Source organism: Heterodontus francisci, chromosome 31 (genome assembly GCF_036365525.1).
Source record: "Heterodontus francisci isolate sHetFra1 chromosome 31, sHetFra1.hap1, whole genome shotgun sequence".
NCBI lineage: Eukaryota > Metazoa > Chordata > Chondrichthyes > Heterodontiformes > Heterodontidae > Heterodontus > Heterodontus francisci.
In genome coordinates this window covers 35,274,236-35,295,527 of record NC_090401.1, presented here as the reverse complement: position 1 = coordinate 35,295,527, position 21,292 = coordinate 35,274,236, and the positions used below count along the sequence as shown (strand labels likewise).

The window sequence follows — 21,292 nt, the reverse complement described above, 5'->3', positions numbered from 1 at the left end:
ACGAGAAGAAGCAATATAAATTAAAGGGGACAATTCTAAAGGGGGTGCTGGGGCAGAGAGACCCGAGGGTGTCTGTGCACAAATCATTGAAGGTTGCAGGGCAGGTTGGGAAAGCAGTTAATAAAGCAGGTAGGAGTCTGGGCTTTATAAATAGGGACACAGAGTAAAAAAAACAAGGAAGTTATGATATACCGGTATAAAACACGGGTTCATGCTCAAACTGGAGTATTGTGTCCAGTTCTGGGCACCACACTTTTGGAAGGATGTTAAAGCATTAGAGAGGGTACAGTAAAGATTCAGGAGAATGGTTCCAGGGATGAGGAACTTCAGTTACACAGATAGGTTGGAGAAGCTGGGTCTGTTTTTCTTGCAGATGAGAAGAGCAAGGAGATTTGATGGAGGTGTTCAAAATCATGAGTGGTCTGGACAGAGTAGATGGCGAGTAACTGTTCCCCTTGACTGCAAGGTCCAGAACCAGAGGGGACCAATTTAAGGTGATTGCTGAAAGAAGCAACAGTGACGTGGGGGACAATGTTTTTATGCAGCAAGTGGTTGGGATCTGGAATGCACTGCCTGAGAGGTGGTGGAGGCGGATTCAATCGAGGCCTTCAATAGAGAACTGGATAATTATCTGAAAAGAAAATATTTGCAGGGTCAGGGGGAAAGATAGGGATGTAGGACTAGGTGCGTTGCTCTTGTGGCATGGACACGATGGACCGAATAGGCGCCTTCTGTACTGTAACCATTCTATGATTCTATGTTGAATTCGTTGATTTCAGCATGATCGTCGCCCTTAAGGTGAGTAAGGAGCGAATAGCCAGGATTCGTGCTCCTAATACTATCTACTACCCCATGTGGGTATGGATGGACTTGACTATTATGCATTTCGCGACCAACTAGCGCACTGACACTTATGTAGGCTTGGCTGAATCACCGGAGGCTTGCAGCTAAGAAGAAAACTGAAAAAAAAACTAAAAGAATTAATGTTAAAGACTTCTGAAGCCCAATCTCGCTTGTTAACATGTTTGGCGTTCTCTATCCACCAGACGGCGTTACGTTCGTCCAGTTACGCTTCCCCTTTCCACATGCTCATTAAAATTGAGGGGACATACTTGTGATATTAATGTTGTCCGCAGTTATCAATAATATATTAGCACGATCAATAAAGCAGGGTTTTTTGTCAGAGCTGTATGGTGCGGCGACCTTAAATTCTCTTTGGTTGTTTTGAATTGATTGCTATTAAAGGAAGTACGGTGATTGACATGATCAACAGCCAATATATCCTTTTAAAAAGGCGGGTGCGGACGACGAGTAAGCCAATGGGCTGACGAGGGGGTGTGTCCCGGTTCCTGTGTGGATACATTGTGAGAGTTACAAAGAAACAAAAGCAACTGAGCACAGGAGTGAGCGGCGAGACAAAGAGGTGAATTCCGCAGCAGACACGCGTTCAGCCGGTTAGTGAGTAACTACTTGCCCTAAAGTGTGTCAATTACAAATCAATTTCACTGCAACGACGGCGCTTTCTCTTCACCTACACGCTCATAATGAGTTAATTACTGATAATTACGTCATCAACTTCTCGTGTTTTTTAACGTAATTGTTTTATGAGTTTTTTTTTTGTTTCTTTCCCCTCCGCCTTTGATGCCAGCCATGAATAAGGACAGAGTATTTCGGAAGCTTTTCGTGGGTGGGTTACCTTATCATAGCAATGAATCATCTCTCAGACGGTACTTCCAGCGATTCGGCGAGATTGAAGAAGCAGCGGTAATAACGGACAGGTTGACCGGACGATCTCGAGGTTATGGCTTTGTGAGTATCTCATTTGGCCAAATGCCCCATTTTCATATGTTTCTGGAGGGGTGGCGGGAAAGGTGGCGTCCTATTTCGTGAGACACTGGAGTTGAAATTAACCAAAAAGGGGACAGGTTTGTTGGGTCAAAACTCCTCAGTGTTGTCCAAGTGATAATTGTTGACGATCTACATGTGCGAAGGAGATACTGTTTAATCACATTCGCTAATCCTGGTAGAAAACTCCTTTTTGTCTTCTCAATACTTTACTTATATGTTTATTTAACAAACATCGCCTACCATACAGTAACCAAGGAAGTAAAACAGTCGCGAGCATCGACATACTGCGTTGGGTTTTGCCATTTTTTCCAATCAACATACAAAATGGTCAAACTTATGCGTTCGCCATGCACATAGGTATTGAGATCACATGGCTAAGGATGGTGCCTATTCTTTATTTACTATTCAGCAATGTAATTACCACATCGAGATTGCCAATCACGTGTACCTGATATCTTGGCCAACATTGTCCTCAAGTTCCCAAATATTTTATGTTGGCCCCAAAAAATGGTTGACTCCATAAAAACTGTTCATTTTTTATAAATAAACAAACCATTCTGCATTAGCAAATCCCACAAACAGCAATGAGATTAATCTTTTTTTTCATGGTTGGAAGAGGGAAATTAGTCAGAACACTAGAAGAGCTCCCTGTTCTTTTTAAAAGTGTTCCATGGCCTTTAATGCCCACATGAATGTATTTAATGTCCAATTCAACTGAACACTGAAGATCCTTATGGTACTACTTGAAGAAAAACAAGGTTGAGATGTTAGTGAACAAGAACTCCGCATACGATGCAGTGATAATGTTAACCGTGTGTACAATGATGCAATAAAAATAAGAAATGCTGGACGTACTCAGCAGGTCTAGTAGCATCTGTGGAGAGAGAAGCAGAGTTAACGTTTCAGGCCAGTGACCCTTCTTCAGAACTGACAAATATTAGAAATGTAAAAGATTTTAAGCAAGTAAAGCAGGGGTGGGGCAAGAGATAACAAAGGAGAAGGTGTTGATAGGACAAGGTCACAGAATAGCTGACCAGAAGATCATAGAACAAAGGCAAACAGTATGTTAATGGTGTGCTGAAAGACAAAGCGTTAGTACAGAAAAGGTGTGAATAGACTGTAAAGCACAAAGATAAAAAAATTTTTTAAACAGAAGCAGTGGGTAGGCACAGTAGAAACAAACAAAGCACACTAAATAAAACCTAAAATAAAATAACCAAATAAACAAAAAATAACTCAATATAAGAAGGGGGGGTGGGGGGCGTCATGCTCTGAAATGATTGAACTCAATGTTCAGTCCGGCAGGCTGAAGTGTGCCTAATCGGTAAATGAGATGCTATTCCTTGAGCTTGCGTCGATGTTCACTGGAACACTGCAGCAATCCCAGGACTGAGATGTGAGCATGTGGTGGGGGGGGGGGGTCACCCACTCTGCGTTTGGTCTCCCCAATGTAGAGGAGACCACATTGTGAGCAGCGAATACAGTATACCACATTGAAAGAAGTACAAGTAAATCGCTGCTTCACCTGAAAGGAATATTTTGTATAGTGATGCATCTGTGCATACTGTCTTTATAGCAAGTGTTATGACCACAGTGGGAGCAACGCACTGTCAACTCAGTTCTGTCACTCCACAGGTCGCAGCATATTATTTCAAGTATTCTAATGTGGAAGTAGTCAAAGGCCACTTGAAGTCTTCATGTGGATTTAATGCAGTAGTCTATTCTTAACAGGCATTCAATTCTTTGGCTGCAGTAAGGATCAACAGTTCCTTCAGCAATACAAATGGTTTCTTCAGAAAAATGACCGCTTCTCTTCAGTAGAGAAGAATGTTGAAGAGTGTCTCAAAAACGAACTGGTTCATACTGGTTTTTGCCAGTTTTACACAGTCAAATTGAAACATCATACCATATGACCGCTCTCGCCTAGGTAACAACAATGCAGCTGTGGCACACTGTGCCTTAAAAATTCCAGAACTTTCTCTCCCTTAAAGGTGCACTGTTTTTAAGAGTCTTAAAGGTGCACACTTTTTTTAATCTGAGGAGAAAAAAGATACTTGTGTCTGTGACACAGGTGTAATGTATGGCTCTTGCCCCTCCCAAAGTAATACGGTGGACAAGCACTTTTTATGCAGCTAGCAAATCTTTTAATGTTCCGGGTCTGTGACCTTTCATCAGAATGGACCTGAAATGTTAACTCTGCTTCTCTCTCCACAGATGCTGCCAGACCTGTTGAGTATTTCCAGCACTTTGTTTCTATTTCAGATTTCCAGCATCCATAGTATTTTGCTTTTATTACACCTTTTAATGTTGCCCTCTTGCCATTAGCTGACTCCATTATGGTAGCTTCATAGAAACATAGAAAATAGGAGCAAGCGTAGGCCATTCGGCCCTTCGGGTCTGCTCCGCCATTCAAAAAAAGATCATGGCTGATCGTCTAATTCAATATTCTGTTCCTGCTTTTTCCCCGTATCCCTTGATCCCTTTGGCATTAATATATCTATCTCCTTCTTGAATATATTTAATGACTTGGCCTCCACTGCCTTCTGCAGTAGAGAATTCCACAGGTTCACCACCATCTGAGTGAAAAAATCTCTCCTCATCTTGGTTCTAAATGGCATACCCCGTATCCTGAGATTGTAACCCCTGGTTCTGGACTCCCCAGCCATCGGGAACATCCTCCCTGCATCGACCCAATCTCCCCTCATATGTCCATCCTGCCATCCCAGGAATCAGCCCAGTAAATCTTCTTTGCACTCCTTCCATGGCAAGAACATCCTTCCTCAGATAAGGAGACCAAAACTGCACACAATTCTCCAGATGTGGTCTTACCAAGGTCCTGTATGACTGCATTAAGACATCCTTGCTCCTGTACTCAAATTGTCTTGCAATGAAGGCCAACATACCATTTGCCCTCCTAATTGCTTACTGCACCTGGATGCTTGCTTTCTTTGATTCAATCCTCTATTGATCCTTGAATTTCTAATATTGTCCCGTAAATTAAACTAATGGTTTTTCTCTCCGAAACCAAAGGTGCTGTATAACACATCCACCTGCAGGGAAAATGACGTTTTCTCTAAATCTAGCTGACCTTGATTGAAGTACAGCCTTGCATGGAGTGATATGAACACTAGAGCTCGGAGTAACAACAGTTCTGGTAGCATGACGGTAAATGAGAGTTTTGAAAAGTCAGGTTACTTTGCTACAGAATTTTTTATAAACACGGTAGAGCTCAGTTTGGCCCAACTGGAAGTAGTTCCCACTGGTCTGATACAAGACTGAGCTAATGCCTATGTGTCCCTTGATCTTATTTTTGTTTTTTTTTTCAATTCCAACTTGTGACTTGGGCCAGATTCAGACCAACTCTCTACAATTTTAGATTGAGGGGGAATACAACACATGATACTAACTGCAAGTCACTATTCCAAATAAAGAACTATAATCCTATTTTCCTCTGAAAACTGAAATATCACATTTGACCCTTAATCTGTCAGTTTTCACAACTGGAACCAACTAAGTGAATATATGGTATGTCTTGTCCATTGCCCCAAATTCTACACAATACACCCACTGCAGTCTAACCAAGTTCTTATACAAGTTCAAGGTTATTTCTTTGCTTCTGCATTCTGTCTCATGCCTTTCATAGGACATTGTGTAATTGCACTGCCATTCTCATTACCTCTGTATCTGCCACCAAGGTGCCTTGACTCCAGTTAAATTGTTACCAACTTGCATTTATTTTTATTATTTCCAAAAGATCTAATTCAAATTCTCCTAAATTGTGTATCAGCCCATCCTGTGAGCCCCTCTATCTCCTCCTGCAGTCTTCATAACTTTTGCCACAAATTGTGGTCAGATCCAATTTGTTATCAACTAATTTCAATATTCCTTCAATAATCCATTGAGCCAACTGCAGGGCAGCCCCATAGATTGAGAGTTGAGAATTAGCTTGTGAATTGTTAACCAGTTTCAAAGAAATAAAAAATAGATGGTGCTTCACTTTGCAAGGGTGAGGCAGATCAGACAATAAGACTACAGAGTCGATGGGTTTTGTAAAAGTACATTAAATCATGAAATCTGAAGGATAATTGTCTTAGCCAATTGACATGTGGCATCACTAGTTCGATGTACAGTGCCTGTGCCATGGTCTGCCCACAAATCCTCATGCTAAGATAGTGATCTTCAATGATCAACTTAATGATTCGCAACATTACAGTCAAGATTTTTAAACGTGTTGGTGTGCTACTGAGCAATGTATTTGAAGTGAAGAAAGATAGTTATAGGGGGAGAGCATTGAGTGGAATTAGTTTGAGTATGCTAGCAAGATGCTAGTAGTCATGATGGGTCCAATGACCACCTGTGCTGTAAACTTCTATAGTTTAGTCGGGACTTGGAAAATCTTTGATCTGTGCTGAGTTAATAAATGTCTGCTAAAGGTTTACAACTAGCCACAATGATGATGCTCCATGAGGAATATTAACCAGAATCTCTACACTTGATCACTAATATTCTCCCTGGGCTGCTTGTATGGATTTTTGTGGTTCTACTGTTTAAATTATCAGACTGCCTATCTGACTTCAGTACTGGATGAGCAGAAATTTTCTTCAATTAAATATTGGGAAGACTGAAGCTATGGTTTTTCAGTCTCATTCCAAACTAGTTCACTAGCTACTGATTCCATCCCACTCCCTAACAACTGTTTGAGACTAAACCAGACTGTTTGTGACCTTTGCTTCATCTGGCCCCGAGATGAGGTTCTGACGACACATTCGCAGCACCACGAAGACTGCCTATTTCCACCTCTAACTTCACCCGTGCCTCAGCTCATCTGCTGAGACCTTCATTCATACCTTTTTTAACCATAGACTTGACTCTTCCACATTCTACCCTCTGTAAACTTGAGGTCATCCAAAACTCTGCTGTCCATGTCTTAACCTTCAAGTTCCATTTCCCCGATCAGCCCTGAGCTCCCTGACTTGCATTGGTTTCCTGGTCAAGCACCATCTTGATTTTAAAAATTCTTATTCTTGTTTTCAAATCCCTCCATGGTCTTGATCCTCCTGATCACTGTAATCTCCTCCAGCCCCACAAACCTCCAAATATCTGTGCTCATCTAATTCTGATCTCTTGTGCATCCCTGATTTTAATCACTCCACCACTGGTGGCTGCGTCTTCAGTTGCCTAGGCCCCAAACTCTGAAATTGCCTTTCTACACCTCTCTGCCTTTCTTGACATTACTTAAAACCCACTTTGAGCAAGCTTTTGATCGTCTGACCTACTCTTGTGTGACTTTTTTGTTTTATAATCCTCCTGGGAAGTGCCTTGGGATGTTTTCTTACATGAAAGATGCTTTCTAAATTGTTTGCTATTGAATTAGCTTTGGGGGCCTCCCTGCACGTTTGCACGTGACTGACTACTTGGATGAAGTACTGGAGCACAGTTGCTGTTCATTTGACTCTTACCTCGGTGTGAATTGGAGATATTGAAAAGCCAAATAACAAACTTAAATATTATTTTTGTTTTGATTATGACGGCCAAACAATTACTCTTGCATGACGTTTCTTCAAAACTAATCACTGAATTTTAAACCCATGTTCCGTTTTTAGTTTTACTCTCCTACCGTAATCATTTTTTTGTGTGGGTTAAATTGCAGGTTACCATGGCAGATTGGGCTGCAGCGGACAGGGCGTGTAAAGATCCTAATCCTATCATTGATGGAAGAAAGACTAATGTGAACCTTGCTTATCTTGGAGCCAAACCGCGCATGGTACAGTCAGGTATGTTTGAGTCCTTGGGCGCTAATGATTTCCCCCAAGAACAATAAAAAAAAAATTGGTGAAAGGATTTGACTTGATCTCGGTCAGGGATTTGAGCCTTGGATGTGGCCAACCATTCAAAGCTGAAGAGGCAGAAAAATTTGTGTCCTGATGACCACCAGTTTTATATACAGTATTGATTGATCACTACTGAAGCACCTTGGGATGCTTTTCTTGCATTAAAAGTACTACATAAATGCTGTTGATCTTCCATGCGGTTGCCTATTGGTAGTCTAGAGCATGGTTGTAATGATCAGCTGTAAACTGACCTGTAACTGTTCAGATATCCTGCAAGGAAGTGGATGTTCAAAGCCCTGACAGCCATTTGAGTTTAATTCCTGTTTGGTCTACCAGCTCCGATCCAGGCAGCACCTTTTTTGTTTTAAAGGTTGACCGTGCTTTTGCACTTTGCATTTGCAATATTTGCTGCACCTCATCTTTTGTTCTGGAGACACCTAGATGGATGTAAAGAGGTCAATGAGACACCAGTTTGCTGCCTTGTCATAAACTATTGTAGCAAACTTAAATTTATTGAAAAAATAAAAGTTCAGAATAGCTGGAGTACATATTCAGGGCAACAGTGGATAAAGCCTGATCTGGAAACGCATAGTGGAAAATAATGTGGGGGGAAAAGGTGAGGTTATCCACTTTGGTAGGAAGAATAGAAAAACAGAATATTATTTACATGGGTGGGGGGATGTGGGGGAAGACTGCAGAATGCTGCAGTACAGGGGGATCTGGGTGTCCTCGTGCGTGAATCACCTGTTAGCATACAGGTACAAGTAATTACGGAGGCAAATGGAATGTTGGCCTTTATTGCAAGGGGGAACTGAGTATAAAAGTAGGGAAGTCTTGTTACAACTGTACAAGGTGTTGGTGAGACCACACCTAGAGTACTGCATACAGTTTTGGTATCCTTATTTAAGGAGGGATATATTTGCATTGGAGGCAGCTCAGGAAAGGTTCACTTGGTTGATTCCTGGAATGAAGGGATTGTTTTATGAGGAAAGGTTGAGCAAATTGGGCCTATACTCATTGGAGTTTAGAAAAACGCGAGGTGATCTTATTGAAACACAAGACTGAGCGGGCTTGACAGGGTAGTTGCTGAGAGGATGTTGCTCCTCGTGGGGGAATCTAGAACTAAGGGACACAGTTTCAGAATAAGGGGTCTCCTCATTTGTCTTAAATGGGAGGAATTTCTTCTGAGGGTCGTTAATATTTGGAATTCTCTACCCCAGAGAGCAGTGAAGACTGTGTCATTGAATATATTTAAGGCTGCGTTGGACAGATTTTTGATCTAAAAGGGAGTCTAGGGTTAATGGGGTAGGCTGGAAAGTGGAGTTGAGGCCACAATCAGATTAGCTATGAAATTGAATGGCACAACTGGCTTGAGCGGCCAATTTCTTGTGTTTTTGTTAATACTAATAGTAAGATCCAGGTTTTTGTTACAGTTGTATTGTGTCCCAACTGAGGATAGGAAGCAACCTGCTTTCAGATCTGTAGTAGTACTCTACTGAACTACACACAGTTGGTGGTTGAGGATACTGAGTGCAAGTTAGTTCAAGCAAACATAACTGGCAGTAAAGCTTAGTAGATGCCAATGTTCTCTAATTTTTTTCCTTCGCTGTGCATGGCTCATTTTTTGCATTGTGTGGTCCCTTTAAGATTGCCGCACATGTGCGCATCTTAAAGGAACTGCTGCTTGTACATGGCCTGTTTATCCCCTGCGTGGTACATTCCTGATTGCTGCATAGCTATGCACTTGCACAGCTTAGAGGGAACATTGGTAGCCACCATGCTTTCACTGTCTCCTACTTATTGCATAGGAGCTAAATAACATGGGCCCAGAATAAAGACTAATGGCGCTCACCGCTGTACTCTAATCAGGCAACAGCTTCAGATGAACACAGATGCGCAGTGAAAATCTGCAAGTTGCTGTCCAGGATGTGCCACTCCTTTGTAAGAAGTGTAAAACTGGAATCTTGCTCTCTGGCTTCCCATTCCGATATATTGAACAGGGTGAAGTTCTCTACTTGCATGATAGAAACTGACTAAATTCATCGCAAACTTAGGGCTTGTCCATTTCCATCTAGCTACCCATTTTAACAGCATGATAAGTCTTAATTACTGCCAAACAACCCCTCTGGCACTGAAAATTAACTTGCAAGTGTGGAGTTTCATTCAGATATTAATTGTTGGAGATCTTTTAAAGAAATTTTAATTTTTTTCTTCAATCCAATCTTTTTTTTTCCCCCTTTTTTTTTCTGTACCTGTTTGACATCAAATTCACTATTCTAACTTGCATTTCCTGGTTCAGTCTTTGTGCTGTTCATTAACAATACTTCAGTCGGCTTAAGGAGACATACAGTTGCTTGTCCTTTTCACACAGGTCCCAGATGCTCTAAAGAGCCTGATGTGCTGTTTGGATCTTTAACTTGTAGCAGCAACTACTTTCAGATGAAAAGGTCATAGACTTGCCCGTGCCCATTTAATTTCTAATAAATGGCCAGTGCCATTCATTTGCTGGTTATAATAAATACTGGCATAACTAATTTTTTTTAACTGGCTGTGGATGATGCTAAGATCACATTTATTATCTGTTCCTGAGAAGACCTTCTCCTTGAACTGCTGCAATCACAGTGGTGTTGGGTAGGGACTTGGATTAAGTAACTCTGAATTTGTTATAAATCATTCTATTAAAACAAACTTTCTATGGTAAAGCATAGGATTTCCATCCAGAGATCCTAGCTTTAAATTCCATTCATAATTGATATTTCAATTTGCCCAAGCTTGCTAATCAAGTTTTGTTCAATTCTCAGATACTGTTCTAGAGTAGCCTCTGCCTTCTCAGATGGGAGGAAATATCTGGCAGTCAAATACCAAATGCACAAGGATATTATTGAAAGAGCATGGATTGTTGCTGGCTGTAACTTTGTAAAAATCCTTGATGCAGGCTGTATCCAATTTACCTAACAATAGGAGGAAGTATACTTTGATTTAAAAAAAATCTGCCTTGCAATCTATCTAAAGATCAGTATAATCAAGAAGATTCCCTGCTTCTCTGGACTCTTTCAGTTTGACTTTCATATTTTACATTGTCATAGTCAGTCATTTACAACATAAAAGGAGGCCATTAGACCCATTGAGTCCATCCTGGCTCTCCACGGAGCTTGTAATTAAAATCTCCTCTGCACCCTCTCAAGGACCCTGACATCCTTTCTGAAGTGTGGTGACTGGAACTGAACAATACTCCAGTTGGGGCCTAACCAGTGCTTTTATAAAAGTTCAGCATAACTTCCCTGCTTTTGTACTCAATGCCTCTATTTATGAAGCCCAAGATCCCATATGCTTTACTAACCGCTCTCTCTATGTCCTGCTGCCTTCAAAGATCGATGTACATGCACCCCCAGGTCCCTCTGTTCCTGATCACTCTTTAGAACTGTGCCACTAAGTATATATTGCCTCTCCGTATTCCTCCTGTCAAAGTGCATCACCTCACTTGTCAGTATTAAATTCCATCTGCCACCTGTCTGCTCATTCTACTAGCCTATCCATGTCCTGTTGTAGGCAGTTCATATCAACCTTGCTGTTTGGTATCAGCAAACTTTGAGTTTCTACTCTATTCCAAGATCCAAGTCACTTACATATAGCAAAAAAAAAGCAGTGGTACCAGTACTGACCCTTGGGGGAATGCCACTGTCTACCATTTGCCAGTCTGAAAAACAGCCATTAACTATGACTCATTGTTTTCTGCCATTTTTTTATCCTGTTGGACACTGATCCTCCCATTCCATGAGCCTCGACCTTGTTAACCTGCCTTTTATGGGGTACCTTATCAAACACTTGCTTAAAATCCATATAAACAACAACCACTGCATTCCCCATCAACCTTCTATTACTTCATCAAAAAGTTCAATTCGATTAGGCAAGCACCATCTGCCTTTTACAAATCCGTGCTGGCTATCCTTAATTAATTGTGTCTTCCCCACCTCACCCCCAATTATTGTTTCTAAAACCTTACCCACCACTGATAAACTAACTGGCCTATAGATGCTATAATCTGGATTTAATTTAATCAAGTTGTTGAATGTGAGAAAATGTATCCCCTTATCTTATGGCTCAGCTGATGTATAGTTCTGTGGGGTTAGCAGCAATCCATTAAATCAACCAAGTGACCTTACTGGTATGTATGAGCATAGTTTAAACTAACGATCTGACCATGGTATGGGAGACATCATAGTTGAAGCCAGCTCTGTTATTGCCAAATGTCCAACAGAAGGACACTGGATAGTGGTTAGGCACAGGATCTCCATGCACTAACATAATGTATCAAAGACTGACTAAATTTTAGCTCAGCTGATATATATATGTTTGTACTTTGGATAACAAATGTCCTTTATCTGTTAAAATCTATTCTGATGCTGATTTTTTTTTTTTGCCACCTTTTAAATGACAGTGGGTCTCGGTCTGCAACAAGCTCGTTCAACTCTGATGCAGAATGGGTAAGTTAGCATGTTTCTTTTCATGTGCTTGTTGAGTTATTTTGAAGTAATGATCCTGACAGTACAACAGTTGTGTTGATCTCTGAAAAGTGAATCTCTTGGTTGCTGTATAAATCATTTGAGAAGACTTGTACATTAGTGCCCATGAAAACGACAAAGGGCAACCATAACACTCTCCGTGTGTGCATGCTTGTGTTTTATGTTAAATGAATAGAAATTGGGAGAGCCTGGTATTTGCCAAGATTATAAATGCAATAAAAGTGGTGATGGTTTATAACCTTACCCAACACTGGTTTGGGGAGGTGCTTGGCAAAGGCCAGATTCCTTTCTGTCTCTTCCAACTCCTGCTTTTATTTTGCAAATGTTCTCCCCTTATCCTCTGAAAGTGTTTAATCCTAATCGAGTACTGTTCCAAGCACTGCCAGTATCTGGATTGCCCTCCAGCACTTTGACCACATGTAGCAGCGTTTAACCTGCTTCCAGGCCACGGACAATGCAATTTGTAGACCAGTTGTTTGGAATGGCTCTCCCTCTTTTTTTGAGGAAGAGTCTGAACTGTACTCCGCTCACCTGACAGGAGATACTTGTGTCCTACCACTCTAACAATGTGGTAGTTGTAAATCCTGGAGTTCTGCGCTTGTTGTTTCAAAGGATAAATACTTTCTCTTTTTTTTAGTGACAAAAAGACTTCCTCAGAAACTAAAAGTTCTTTCAATCTTTCGGAAGATTATCCATCAGTCCAGAGTCAGACAATATCATTGAGCCTGGTACAGCTTCTTGCATCCAGGGAGCTGCTTAAAAATTATGCCTGATGTTCCAAGCTGTGTTGTGTCCTACACTGCACCTTATTCCCAGAATTAACTTTTATCAGTGTTACGACCAGGTGAGGAAGGTGTCTAGAGGTCCCTTTCAGCCTTCACCTGGTCTTGCTGTAACAGGATTTTAAACACTGTTTTGAGCTCCCCCTTGGTGAATCCTTGTTCACAGCTTTCCAATTATAAGGCAAAGAATTGAGCACAAACAGGCTTTCTTGTGTTTAAAGAAGAAAAGTGAAATTTATTTAAACTTAATTCAGTTAACGCCTACGGATACACACCACGCCTCACGCTAGCATGCATATGTGATGCGCACATGCAAATAGAGGCAGAAAAGAGCAGAAGAAAAATAAAGTGGGGAGCTGGAGACAATATCTGAAGAGTTTCTTGTTACTGTGCTTTGAGCTCACTATGGAGTCCTTGTTTGTAGATGGATCTGGCTTCTTGTTGGGGCCCACTGTAGGAGACTTTTCTCTCTTGGGGTTCATGTGTCTTCAATGGGTCTTGGAGTTCTGTGAGAAAGAGATGGGAACAGGCAGAGGAGAGGTCTTCTCGGCCCAGGAGCAAACAGCTTTCTGCCAGTTCAAAACTCTGGCAAGTTCAAATTTCTGCAACAGCCAGTTCATTGTGTGACTAAACTGGTCTGACCACGTCTTCTGTGTATTCAGCCATCTTGACAGTTAACCTGCAATGTGAGCTCCTCCATCCTCAACGTCTGGTAATCAAAAGTCCATTGTGGATTAAATTGGAGAATAGCCCCTTTGTCCTTTCCAAGTACTGTCTGTTCATATGCAAAAAATGTTTCCAGCCAAGGATCCATTGTGGGTTTTTTAAACCAGTTCTTTCTTCACTCCAGTAACAGTTTAAAATTAATGATCAAGTGGTGAAATTCTGTTCCTCATTCTTGGTAGGTGGGGGCCTGCATGACATCAGTTACTACGTGAAAGAGTTTCAGGTTTGGCGAGCAGCTAATAAATTTAGGAGAATTAATATAGCATTTAGTCACTGGTGATGCTGTTGCTCCCCTTGCGAAAATGCAAAGAGAATCTACAAATATAAACCTGGAAGGAGCTTTTTAAATTCTATTTGGTCTTTTAATTGTTTTTAAACAAAGTAAGGGGGGGTGGGAGGATCTGAAACATGATGTTTGTAAAGTAGTAAAATAAATCTTTGTAAGTATGGAACTCTTTGCTGTTATGAGTGACCCACATTCAGTACCACAGGTCACCACCCCTGTCATGGGTCTTGGTCTTGGCGTCATCATCCCAGGGCTGAACCAAACAGTTTGGAGTACTCGTAGTCTATATGGCACCTGGCCTTGCATCCAGAATCCATGTCACTCCTTCCTTTCCACTGCAGTTAATTCTTACAAATGTGTTTTTTCACCTTGTCAACACTGTGGTCTGCTATGAAATAAATTAGATGTCTGCTGTGTGCTTAGCAGGTACTTTTTTTTTCCTGCCAGAGGTCTTGTGTTGGGATGAGAGCATTACACAGTGAGTTATCTTTTGGCACTTTGGATTTCTGGAGATGCCAGTTGTATAAATGGGGCCGGGGTGGGGGGATAAAATTGCATTAAAATGGTAGGTATCCATTGAGCCCCGCTTAGAGTCCTTCAACACTACGGAGATTTTTACTTTTCAATTCAATTTCCAGCGAAGGAATTGAGATGTATGATGAGACAGGTGGTGGTCAGCTGTGGGGGGTAAAAAAATCATGGTCTTTGTCCAGTTGGTTTTTTTGAGCATCAATGTTGTCCGATGGGTAAATGGGGTGTGGTCTCAAAATCTGATCTTTGCCATTAGTTAGCTTCTTGCGATTGATACCTGGGCTAGAGAAGGGAAAACAAATCATTGCCCCTGATTTGCTGTTCACTGACTTGTACTGCAAGTGTGTGTGTTTAAGCAGAGGAGGAGTGTTGCGAAAGATCCAGACTAAGCTCAAGTATAACGTCCTCTTGGTTATCTACCTGTTAACACTTGTGCCTTGAGATTCTTGACGTTGTGCCCAATTTACAGGCCAAAAATGTGTACCCAAGCATCCAATATGGTGGGGAATGCCAGAGTATGTTCTATGCTAGAAGTGTGCCCATAGCTCCAGTATAGAAGTTTAGGGTCTGTGTCTGAAATGGATATTGGAGCCCCTATTTGCATATGCAAATACATGTTTGAGGCACTCTTCTGAAATTGGCTGCCTTAAATGCAGTCACTGGGCCTTCAAGACAATCATGTCTTCAACATAACCAGCAATTCTGAGAGATCACTTGGTGTGGGCAAGTGCAGCAGCCAGTTGATGTATTTGGTGTTGGTTGAAGGATAAATGTTGCCCAGTATGGTGGGTGAGCCCTCCTGCTCTTAAAGTAATGCCTTGGGATCTCTCTCTTGTCCACTTCAACAGGCAGATGGGTCCTCCATTTAATGACTGATCTGAAAGACAGCACCTCCAACAAACCAGCACTCCCTCAATGCTAAACAATCTAGAGTCCTGGAGTGGGGTTGAGGCCTTCTAACTCAGTAAGAGTGCTGACACTGAGCCAAGCTGACCACAAATAAAAGTGGTGCTGTGACAATGCTGACAAGTTATTACATTCGTATCATGCCAATAGCTTTCTACAAAGCTCCTTGATTGATCAATCAATCTTAGACAATACCTCCGATTGATTCATACTGTACTTCTGTAACTTCACTTTAGGAATTTACAGGAAATAACTTCTAGATTTTATATGATGCACACAGTGTTCCCTCTAGGCTGTGCAACAACCTGAAGTTCCTGTGCAGTCCAAACAGTCAGCCATTAAACTGCAGCGTGTACACAGCCACGCAAAAAAAGTTAAAGATCCCATTCACTTAAATACATCGACTGCGCATTACATAAAGGTTGGTGCATTGCACACGTTTTAAAAATCGTGCAGCGACTATCTGTGCTCAATAAATTAACCTTCATTGTCTTGACCCTTTTTCTAGTGTTGCACCATACCTGATTCCACAGACCGTCCTTCAACCTGGCCTGGTCGTGCCCTCCACCTCGTACCTGGATTCCAGTGTTGCATTGTATACACAGTACCCAACCTATGAAAATCTCTACCCGGCCTCCCCTCATTACCCCAACCCTGGCTATGCCTACACAATGCAGTTTCCATTACAGACTGGAATTCCAAACCTGAGCCATGGCCAGCATGAGCCAACAACATTGCACACAGCTGGACTTCAGAGACGATAGCCTTGTGATTGCTTTTGTTAACACTGACTGAGATCTTGAATGCTGACTCAAAGAAAATTAAATACTGCTGGGTTCATATATCAACTGTACCATTTGGAGCTACTACCATTGTACCAGTATTGAAAATACTGCTTTTTTTTATTATAGAAAAAGAAATCCATCCAAAATAGAGGAAAATCTGGTGGTATATTTCTGGGTCACTTCCCTCTTTATCACCCCACCTTTTAGGATTCTTGGAAGTTAAAACACTTGAATATTCTGTTATGCTGCCTTTCCCACCTCAAAGGGAAAAGTCCGTATGGAAGTGTTTTGTATTTGGAAATGTGAATTTATTATCCAGCAGATTCACTCAAGAAATGGCAGAGTAGGGTCTATTGAGTCTAACCACTCACTAGACTTGTGTCTGCTAAAGCCAGGTCAGCATGCAGAGCAAGTTCAACACCTCTCAAATTAAGTATCACTCATTGACAACTAGGACGATGTCATTACTACTGTAATCTGAGTATATTCTACAACATTTATGGAAACCTTTTGAATGCTTAGATACAGATCAAGACTTCTATATAAGGGGATTGTTGCATTACAATTCCATCCTTGGCTCAGGATTTTTATATAATTGTAACTTTATACTTTGATCAGAATTTCTATATTGTGGGAGTAGTACATTTGGGGATTCTGTTGCTTGAATTTGCTATGCATCTATCCAGACCACCCTACCTGGGGAAACCAAGTTGAAGTAATTTATGAAATTGAGATCAGTCAGTAGTGTTTATTGCAAGTACCTGTAAGTACTTGTATTGAATTGCTGAAACAAAATGTTTCTTTTGCTCTAAACATTAAATTAAATGAATATTTATAAACAGTAATATTGAACTGTCTCTTACTTGATGCCAAGGCTGTACAAAATGTATGTAGTGCATTTCCTCTAACTTTGTAGCTGATAATTGCTGGGAAAAGAATTTCTTCAAGTTTCTTTCATTGTAGTGAGTCTTGTGTTGGGCCTAATTCCAGTTCAGGCTGATTTAGTTTCTTAGTCAGAAGTTGGGGGGGGAAACGAGGAAAAATTAAGCTGGGATGCACATCTGATGACCTTTGCTGAAGTGTATGTGGAGGGGTAGGATGTCACATACTGACTTGAATTGATAATGCAGTTCCTTCACTCTTGCTGGATCAAAAAACCTGGAATTCCCTTCCTAACAGCGCTGTGCGTACCGACACCAGACAGACTGCAGCAGTTCAAGAATGCAACTCGCCGCCATCTTAAGGGCATTTAGGTATGGGCCACAAATGCTGGCCTTGCCAGTGATCCTCGCATCCCATGAAAGAATAAAAGAAACTGCTCTTTGTACATTTTCTCTCCCCTCCTTCTGACCAAATCACAATTTTTAAGTGTCCTTATAGGTACTGTACCGCATCATTTGACTAATAGCCACGAGCAAGGTATGAGGTACTACCAGTAACTGAAGATGTCCAATCCCTGCCTGGTCTTCTGACATCTGGTGTTCTGCCCTTTGATTACTCCCACTAATAAAAATAGCTCACCTGTTGCCTTCTTGGACTTAATAAAAAATCTAATCAGCCACCAACAAAGAGAATCTCAGACTTTGGCTTCTGCCCGCAGCAGCAGTACTAGCATTTCTTCTGCTATGTGCCAAATTCATGAGCAACTTTAACTTGTCCTTCTACATGTTTAATTCAGCCAGTTTTCTGAGGTTCAAGCTACTGCCTCCATTGTTGCAGAGTGACAGTGCTAGATGTAGGCCAAATAAGTATGGGTGAGAAGAGGTATAAAAATGGGTGGAGGGGTGGGGTAAGAACAATTTAGATTGCATTTCTAGCACAACTTTAGCATAATTCTGTCAATTGTTCCAAAATGTTAAGTCAACCCTGATTTAACATAAATCACTGCCTTCAAGAGGGGAGGGAAGAAGGTTATGTATTTGCTTGCAAAATATGAAAAGTATGACCATGTACCTATAATTCTGGTGTGTATATTGTATGATGTACAATACACCTTCAAAAATAAAAACAAGAAATGCTGGAACCACTCAGCAGGTCTGGCAGCATCTGTGGAAAGAGAAGCAGAGTTAACGTTTCGGGTCAGTGACCCTTCATCGGACACCTTCAAAATCCCATCAATGTAGCGACAACTATAGACAATTGTACTTTCAATTGAGGCCCATTTTCAAAGCTGTGTCCAGTGTATGTAATTTTGTGCCTTCATAATTATGCTTTTATTCCTTATTTATTCTGTAGTTTGGTTGACTTTTTCCAGTTTAACAATTTTTGTGCTGGGCTGGGTTGGAGGTGGTTGGGATACTTTTGAAATTCACTGGGTGTCCAAGCACAGAAGTCCAAATATGAGAGTGAGGGTGTGAGGCAATAGAGGAAATAAAAACGCATGCACTTACAAAATAGATCCACAGGTTTAGTAGTGTTTGATTGGAAGCTGTGTTGACAAATCTTGGCTATGATGGGAGGAGATGCTACAATTAGCTTTAGTATGCCAGAAGGGGGAGATTAGCTCGTGTTGCCTTGTGTGATTGCTATCCAGTGATGCATGCTGGAAGTGCATGTTTATTGATATTGGATGGCGATAGTATTGGACTTAGCTGTAATATCCCATTCATAAAATGGACTGCTCACATGTCAGTAATCACCACTTGGATGATACTTTGTACTTTGCATCACAACAAGGGAATTAAAGCCTTCAAGAGGGAACATTTGTTAAGGGAATTAAAAAGAAAATGAAATAAAAACAAAATGTTGGAAATACTCAGCAGATAGGCAGCATCTGTGGAGAAAGAGAAGCAGAGTTAACGTTTCAGGTTCAACAGAACTAGCAAAGGTTAGAAATGCGTTGGGTTTTAAGCAGTGAAGGGAGGGAGGTATGTGATAGGGCAAAGGGCAGGAGAGATGTTATGGGGCAAAGGCAAAGGGTGTGTTAATGGTTGTGGTGAAAGACAAAGCATTAGTCCAGCGAGTGTGTTAATGGCAGAATAATGAACAGCTCATCATGAAAAACCATGTTTAAGGCAGGCACGTGGTTCAAAAAAAAATAAAATAAAACGGCCAGTCATGCTCTGAAATTGTTGATTTCATTATTGAATCGCGAAGGCTGAAAGATGAGGTGCTACTCGAGCTTGCGTTGATGTTCACTGAAACGCTGCAGCAGGCCAAAGATAGAGATGTGAGCGTGAGAGCCGGGGTGTGTTGAAATAGCCAGCAACTGGAAGTTCAGGGTCATGCTTTCGGACTGAGCGGAGATGTTCCGCAAAGCAGTCACCCAATCTGTGTTTGGTCTCCCCAATTTAGAGGAGACCACGTTGTGAGCAGCGAATACAGTATACTAAATTGAAAGAAGTACAAGTAAATCACTGCTTCACCTGGAACGAATGTTTGGGGCCTGGGATGGTGAGGAGAGAGGATGTAAAAGGGCAGGTATTGCATCTCCTAATAATGGGAAGGTGCCATAAGAAGGGGGACAAGGTGTCTGCTCTGGGGTAATGGAGGAGTGGACCAGGGTGTCGCAGAGGGAATAATCCCTTCAGAATGCTGATGGGGTGGGAAGATGTGTTTATTGGTGGCATCATGCTGGAGGTGGCGGAAATGGCGGAGGATGATCCTTTGGATGTGCAGGCTGGTGGGGTGGAAAATAAAGACAAGGGGACTCCTGTCGCGGTTCTGGGAGGGAGGGAAAGGGGTGAGGGTAGAAGTGTGGGAAATGGGTTGGACAGGGTTGAGGGTCCTGTCGACCACAGTGGGGGGGGGGGGGGGGGGGGGGGGAGAGAGAGAATGAATCCTTGGTTGAGGAAAAAGGAAGACCTGTCAGGAGCGCTGGTGTGGAAGGTTGCATCATCAGAACAGATGCGTCTGCATGTCACTTAATCTCTCCTGCCCTCTGCCCTATCACACGCCTTCCCTTTTGTTGTTTACCCATCCTGCGTTTCACTTGCTCAAAGCCTATTACATTTCTAACCTTTGCCAGTTTTGATGAAAGGTCACAGACCTGAAACGTTAACTCTGTGTATTTCCACTTTCTGTTTTTATTTCTTAGACTTAAACCTTGGTCTGTGTTTGTTGAGTCATCTACAGAAAGGTCAGAAATGGGGAGCTGACATTGCCCTTAATGCCCCAGCGTCAGGGTGGGGAGAATCTTTGTCGTCTCATGAGTGATGCTGGAAAGTGAATGTGGATGGAGTTTGGGCAAGGACAAAGGAAAGGAAAGAGTTGCATTTAGAAAGCATCTTTCACAACCTTAGGTTGTCCCAAAGCAATGTACAGCCAATTATGTATTTTTGAAGTGTAGTCATTGTTGTTACGTAGGAAACACAGCAGCCAATTTGTGCACAGCAAGCTCCCACAAACTAATGTGATAATGACCAGACAATCTGTTTTAGTGATGTTGGTTGAGGACTAAATATTGGCCAGGGCACCGGAGATAACTTCCTTGCTGTTCTTAGAAATAGTGCCATAGGATCATTTATATTCATGTGAGCAGGCAGACAGAACCTCAGTTTAACATCCCATCCGAAAGACAGCACCTGACAGTGCAGCAGTCCCTTAGTACTGCACTGAAGTGTCGGCGTGGATTACATACTTATGTCTCTGGAGTGGCACTCAAACCCATAGCCTTCTAATTCAGTGGTAAGAGTGCTACCAACTGAGCCACAGCTGTCTTTGGGCTTTGTGAGCAGTGACATTCACCATGACCATGCAACAGCCTCCTGAACGCTCCAAGGTGCACGCACATAAAATGGCCACTTGCGTGAGGTACTGGAAGACTGACTGGTGCCATGGAATTAAACCCTACCATGAGTCTGTGACAGAAGTGAAAAAAGGTTAAATTCCCCCATAAATGAGGAGGGTATCTCCCAAAACAGGAAACTGCGTCTTTAATCCTCATGCTTGGAGCAGCAATACAATCTTTTCCAGCATTTGTTGGGATTAAAGACAGAAGAGACTGAAGCAAAGGGCAAGATTTTAATTCATTCAAAACCCGCTCAATTGCACAGATTTAAAATTGAGCCCAATATTGCAAATTGACACTCAGAAATTGGTTTGCTCCGGGTCAAAGATGGAAATGAGGGCTTGG

The 21,292-nt window shown here is 41.8% G+C and overlaps 1 protein-coding gene across 3 annotated transcripts; it reads left to right on the top strand.

Annotated features, from left to right (window-relative positions):
- The first annotated feature begins 1,356 nt into the window (after positions 1 to 1,356).
- On the top strand, positions 1,357 to 18,191 carry LOC137346967 (RNA-binding protein 24-like). 3 transcript variants are annotated; one of them, XM_068010927.1, is made up of 5 exons: positions 1,357 to 1,423; positions 1,649 to 1,809; positions 7,499 to 7,622; positions 12,118 to 12,163; positions 15,942 to 18,191. In XM_068010927.1, the coding sequence occupies exons 2-5, from the start codon at positions 1,651 to 1,653 to the stop codon at positions 16,195 to 16,197; spliced, it is 585 nt and encodes a 194-aa protein (XP_067867028.1). In that variant the 5' UTR covers positions 1,357 to 1,423; positions 1,649 to 1,650; the 3' UTR covers positions 16,198 to 18,191. The 3 variants fall into 3 exon arrangements, with proteins under 3 accessions (XP_067867028.1, XP_067867026.1, XP_067867029.1); XM_068010925.1 differs by having other exon boundaries at positions 1,357 to 1,454; XM_068010928.1 differs by having other exon boundaries at positions 1,363 to 1,458.
- The last annotated feature ends 3,101 nt before the right edge of the window (positions 18,192 to 21,292 follow it).

Excerpts from the sequence above, each read along its gene's own strand:
- LOC137346967 (XM_068010927.1), top strand. The coding sequence starts at position 1,651 with ATGAATAAGGACAGAGTATTTCGGAAGCTTTTCGTGGGTGGGTTACCT. Across the intron at positions 7,623-12,117 it reads ACCGCGCATGGTACAGTCAG|TGGGTCTCGGTCTGCAACAA; the intron begins GTATGTTTGAGT and ends TTTAAATGACAG. Across the intron at positions 12,164-15,941 it reads TCAACTCTGATGCAGAATGG|TGTTGCACCATACCTGATTC; the intron begins GTAAGTTAGCAT and ends CCCTTTTTCTAG.